Here is a 6,071-nt window from a genome sequence, read left to right on the forward strand (position 1 = left end):
TTACTCTTTATGTAGTAGTAGTATGATTCTATTACTCTTTACGTAGTAGTAGTATGATTCTATTACTCTTTACGTAGTAGTAGTATAATTATATTACTCTTTACGTAGTAGTAGTATGATTATATTACTCTTTACGTAGTAGTAGTATGATTATATTACTCTTTACGTAGTAGTAGTAGTATGATTCTATTACTCTTTACGTAGTAGTAGTATGATTCTATTACTCTTTATGTAGTAGTAGTAGTATGATTCTATTACTCTTTACGTAGTAGTAGTATGATTATATTACTCTTTACGTAGTAGTAGTAGTATGATTCTATTACTCTTTACGTAGTAGTAGTAGGATATTATCACCCTTTACGTAGTATGATTTTGCTTACAGATCTATGTAGTGCTCAATCAATGAATCAAATGTATTTTTTAAAGCACTTTTTCCATCAGCAGTTGTCTCACAGTCCTTTACAGATACCCAGCCTAAACCCCCAAAGAGCAAGCATTGCAGATACAGATGCACAGAGGCTTTATGAATGCTCCATGAGGCATTTATGAATGTTCCATGAAGCCTTTATGAATGCTCTATGAAGCCTTTATGAATGCTCTATGAAGCCTTTATGAATGCTCTATGAAGCCTTTATGAATGTTCTATGAAGCCTTTATGAATGCTCTATGAAGCCTTTATGAATGCTCTATGAAGCCTTTATGAATGTTCTATGAAGCCTTTATGAATGCTCTATGAAGCCTTTATGAATGCTCTATGAAGCCTTTATGAATGCTCTATGAAGCCTGTACAGCTTGTTGCTTGTTTAAAGTGTGACCTACAGTACATAGCATCTTTATACAGTAAATCAGCTTAGATCATTAAACTCCTCTAGAGGTCATTCTCTAGAGGTCATTCAGTTAAACAGTATAGCAGCTTAGATCAGTAAACTCCTCTAGAGGTCATTCAGTTGCACTGTACCAGTATCAAATTAAATCAAAATGAAATGCTTAAATATATTTACTAAATAAACTAAAGTAAATATATATATATATTTAAACTAACACAATAAAACAACAATAATGAGGCTATATACAGGGGGTACCGGTACTGTACATAGTCCATCGGTAAATAGCCATTTCACCTACCTCATCCCCTTACTGTTTTTATTTATTTACTTTTCTGCTCTTTTGCACACCAGTATCTCTACCTGCACATGACCATCTGATCATTTATCACTCCAGTATTAATCTGCTAAATTGTAATTATTTGCCTACCTCCTCATGCCTTTTGCACACAATGTATAAAGACTCTTTCTTTTTTTTCTACTGTGTTATTGACTTGTTTATTGTTTATTCCATGTGTAACTCTGTGTTGTTGTCTGTTCACACTGCTTTGCTTTATCTTGGCCAGGATGCAGTTGTAAATGAGAACTTGTTCTCAACTGGCCTACCTGGTTAAATAAAGGTGTTCTCAACTGGCCTACCTGGTTAAATAAAGGTGTTCTCAACTGGCCTACCTGGTTAAATAAAGGTGTTCTCAACTGGCCTACCTGGTTAAATAAAGGTGTTCTCAACTAGCCTACCTGGTTAAATAAAGGTGTTCTCAACTGGCCTACCTGGTTAAATAAAGGTGTTCTCAACTGGCCTACCTGGTTAAATAAAGGTGTTCTCAACTGGCCTACCTGGTTAAATAAAGGTGTTCTCAACTGGCCTACCTGGTTAAATAAAGGTGTTCTCAACTGGCCTACCTGGTTAAATAAAGGTGTTCTCAACTGGCCTACCTGGTTAAATAAAGGTGTTCTCAACTGGCCTACCTGGTTAAATAAAGGTGTTCTCAACTGGCCTACCTGGTTAAATAAACCTGGTTAAATAAAGGTGTTCTCAACTGGCCTACCTGGTTAAATAAAGGTGTTCTCAACTGGCCTACCTGGTTAAATAAAGGTGTTCTCAACTAGCCTACCTGGTTAAATAAAGGTGTTCTCAACTGGCCTACCTGGTTAAATAAAGGTGTTCTCAACTAGCCTACCTGGTTAAATAAAGGAGAAATAAAATAATACTGAGTCATTGTGTGGGGATAGAGGTCAGTCGAGGTCATTTGTACATGTAGGTAGGGGTAAAGCGACTATGCATAGATAATAAACAGCGAATAGCAGCAGTGTAAAAACAAAGGGGGAGGGGTCTGTCAATACAAACATTCCAGGTAGCCATTTGATTAGCTGTTCAGCAGTCTTATGGCTTGGGGGTAGAAGCTGTTCAGCAGTCTGATGGCTTGGGGGTAGAAGCTGTTCAGCAGTCTTATGGCTTGGGGGTAGAAGCTGTTCAGCAGTCTTATGGCTTGGGGTAGAAGCTAGAACCTTTTGGACCCAGACTTGGTGCTTCGGTACCGCTTGCCATGTGGTAGCAGAGAGAACAGTCTATGACTTGGGTGACTGGAATTGTTTTGGCCTTCCTCTGACACCACCTGGTATAGAGGTCCTGGACGGCAGGGAGCTTGGCCCCAGTGATGTACAGGGCCGTGCGCATAATCCTCTGTAGTGCCTTACGGCCAGATGCCAAACTGTTGCCATACCAGGCCGTGAGGTTGTTGTCATGGCACCACACTGCCAGGGCTCTGACCTCCTTTCCTACAGGCTGTTTCATTGATGTCGGTGATCAGGCTTTTGTGTCGTCAGCAAACTTAATGATGGTGTTGGAGTCTTGCTTGGCCACGCAGTTGTGGGTGAACAGGGAGTACAGGAGGGGACTAAGCACCCCCCCTGAGGGGCCCCCGTGTTGAGGATCAGCATGGCAGATGTGTTGTTGCCTATCTTCACCGCCTGGGGGCAGCCCATGATGAGCTTTGAGGGCACTATGGTGTTGAACGCTGAGCTGTAGCCAATGAACAGCATTCTCACATAGGTGTTCCTTTTGTCCAGGTGGGAAAGGGCCGTGTGGAGTGCGGTTGAGATTGCGTCATCTGTGGATCTGTTGGAGCGGTATGGGTTTCCGGCATGATGCTGTTGATGTCAGCCATGACCAGCCTTTCAAAGCACTTCATGGCCACCGTCGTGAGTGCTATAGTCATTTAGGTTACCCAGACTAACAGAACAGGACAGTCATTTAGCCAGGTCATCAGGAGTGACAGATCAATAGCTCAGAGTTGTTCCTTCATGGCCACCGTCGTGAGTGCTATGGGGCGGTAGTCATTTAGCCAGGTTACCCAGACAAACAGAACAGGACAGTGAACAGAATAGCAGACCGTTCTACATCAGGAGTGACAGATCAATAGCTCAGAGTTGTTCCTTCATGGCCACCGTCGTGAGTGCTATGGGGCGGTAGTCATTTAGCCAGGTTACCCAGACAAACAGAACAGGACAGTGAACAGAATAGCAGACCGTTCTACATCAGGAGTGACAGATCAATAGCTCAGAGTTGTTCCTTCATGGCCACCGTCGTGAGTGCTATGGGGCGGTAGTCATTTAGCCAGGTTATCCAGACAAACAGAAGAGCAGACAGTTCTACATCAGGAGTAACAGATCAATAACTCATTATCTACTGTAGCCGTAGCCTATGGACAAGACATACATTCTACCCTATTCCCTATATAGTGGACTACTTTTGACCGAGGCCCATTGTCCTAAATGGTAGCCAATGGTTCCTGGTCGAAAGTAGTACACTTGATTGGGAATAGGGTGTCATTTGTGACGCAGAACTATGTTTGATCTGTGAGAAGAACAGGGTCATAAATGATAGGCCTGTCTCTATTGATAGACAGACCTATCTCAACCATGTTGACGGGTGCCTTTAGTGTGTTCAAAAGTATGTGGAAATAGAAATAGATGTTTCCATTTGTTTCCATAGATATAGATGTTTCCATTTGTTTCCATAGATATAGATGTTTCCCTTTGTTTCCATAGAAATAGATGTTTCCATAGAAATAGATGTTTCCATAGAAATAGATGTTTCCATAGAAATAGATGTTTCCATGGAAGTAGATGTTTCCATTTGTTTCCATACAAATAGATGTTTCCATTTCCATTAGTCTATAAAATGATATCTAGAATCGGCTTCCGATTTCGCAACAAAGCCTCCCTCACTCATGCTGCCAAACATACCCTCGTAAAACTGAACATCCTACCGATCCTCGACTTCGGCGATGTCATTTACAAAATAGCCTCCAACACTCTACTCAGCTAATTGGATGCAGTCTATCACAGTGCCATCCATTTTGTCACCAAAGCCCCATATACTACCCACCATTGCGACCTGTACGCTCTCGTTGGCTGGTCCTCGCTACATATTCGTCGCCAAACCCACTGGCTCCAGGTCATCTATAAGTCTTTGCTAGGTAAAGCCCCGCCTTATCTCAGCTTACTGGTCACCATAGCAGCACCCACACGTAGCACATGCTCCAGCAGGTATATTTCACTGGTCACCGCCAAAGCCAATTCCTCCTTTGGCCGCCTTTCCTTCCAGTTCTCTGCTGCCAATGACTGGAACAAATTGCAAAAATCACTGAAGCTGGAGACTCATATCTCCCTCACTAACTTTAAGCATCAGCTGGCAGAGCAGCTTACAGATCATTGCACCTGTACATAGCCCATCTGTGAATAGCCCATTCAACTACCTCATCCCCATATTGTTATTTATTGTTTTGCTCCTTTGCACCCCAGTATCTCTACTTGCACATTCATCTTCTGCACATCTATCACTCCAGTGTTTAATTGCTAAATTGTAATTACTTCTCCACTACGGCCTATGTATTGCCTTACCTCCCTAATCTTACCTCACACACTGTATATAGACTTTTCTATTGTATTATTGACTGTACGTTTGTTTATTCCATGTGTAACTGCTTTGCTTTATCTTGGCCACAGTTGTAAATGAGAACTTGTTCTCAACTGGCCTACCTGGTTATATAAAGGTGAAATAAAATTCATAAAAAATGGCATGTAGCTCTTGTCGTCTCAGATTCCAAACATGATGTTTGGTCCATGTGAACACGTCCACATCGTCTAGATAGTCCAACTCCTGCTACGGCTCTATTTCTCTTACATTTCAAACCTGTTGCCTGAAGACATCTGATATCTCCACAGTGTGGTGAGAGATGAGATTAGTCTGCTGTATATGGTGCTCAGTGGTCACATGTCTCTATATAAAGTTACACTTCATGGCCTGACTGTTTTGGAGGCCAAAATATATGATAACAGTTTTTTCCCGACCACTTAACTTTATCTGGAAAAAACTCCTGGCCCTGGGAAGAATTCATGGTCTGGCCCATCAGCCTGACCAATCATTCTGCCTGTACAGCAAGGTGACACATTTAAATCAAACTAAACAGCACCACCGTAAGGTTGTAGCAGGTATTACACAACGGAAATCGGTTTGTTGTCTTCCTGTTTCTAGATGTGTGCGGCGGTATGAAGTTGATCGCATGCTATTGAACGGTCTATGGACAGTAACGGTTTAGCTACATTGTGTCATGTCATGATTATGCCCGCGGTAAATCACGGATCGCTACATCGACATGGTGTTACATTGTTACTAAAATAACCGGACTTGCGTGTGGTTGGTGCTACAGTTCAAAGGCAACCAACTCACGAGGTAACGTTACTGTACAGTAGTGCAACAACTTGAAATGATTGTCTGACATTCGCTCACATATTGAGTGAAAGGATGCTGAGAACATGTTTAACAGCTGTCCGCAGTCCTGCGGTCTGCGTGGGTCGGTGTTTCAGTAGTGAAGTGAGTGGTGCAGTTTCCACGTTAGCCGGTTTCTCCTGTCCACCGTTCTCAACGGAGGCTTCACTCTATGTTCACGTGAGTATTAGTAGACCACTAACGTTATATTCAATCAGTTTATCTCTTTCTTCCATTCTGCCTCCCTCTTTCTGCTATCTATCCTTCTCGCAAAAGGCAATGAATGAATGAATGAGATCCGATTTCAACTAACACTTTGTCAGTCAGTCACACACACACACACACACAGTGGCCATACTGTCTGAGGGGATGCGCCTACTGCAGAGGAGGCTGGTGGGAGGTGCTATAGGAGGATGGGCTCATTATTATGGCTGTAATGGATTCCAGGCTGTATCACAACCGGCCGTGATTGG

The 6,071-nt window shown here is 42.5% G+C and overlaps 1 protein-coding gene across 1 annotated transcript in view; it reads left to right on the top strand.

Annotated features, from left to right (window-relative positions):
- The first annotated feature begins 5,324 nt into the window (after positions 1-5,324).
- rsad1 (radical S-adenosyl methionine domain containing 1) overlaps positions 5,325-6,071 on the top strand; it is a 12,459-nt gene continuing 11,712 nt past the window's right edge. The window contains exon 1 of the mRNA XM_042317598.1: positions 5,325-5,778. Within this exon, the coding sequence (XP_042173532.1) occupies positions 5,635-5,778 (144 nt within the window). The 5' untranslated portion in view covers positions 5,325-5,634. The remainder of the gene's footprint in view (positions 5,779-6,071) is intronic.

This window comes from Oncorhynchus tshawytscha, unplaced genomic scaffold (assembly GCF_018296145.1).
Source record: "Oncorhynchus tshawytscha isolate Ot180627B unplaced genomic scaffold, Otsh_v2.0 Un_contig_956_pilon_pilon, whole genome shotgun sequence".
In the NCBI taxonomy this organism is placed as follows: Eukaryota; Metazoa; Chordata; class Actinopteri; order Salmoniformes; family Salmonidae; genus Oncorhynchus; species Oncorhynchus tshawytscha.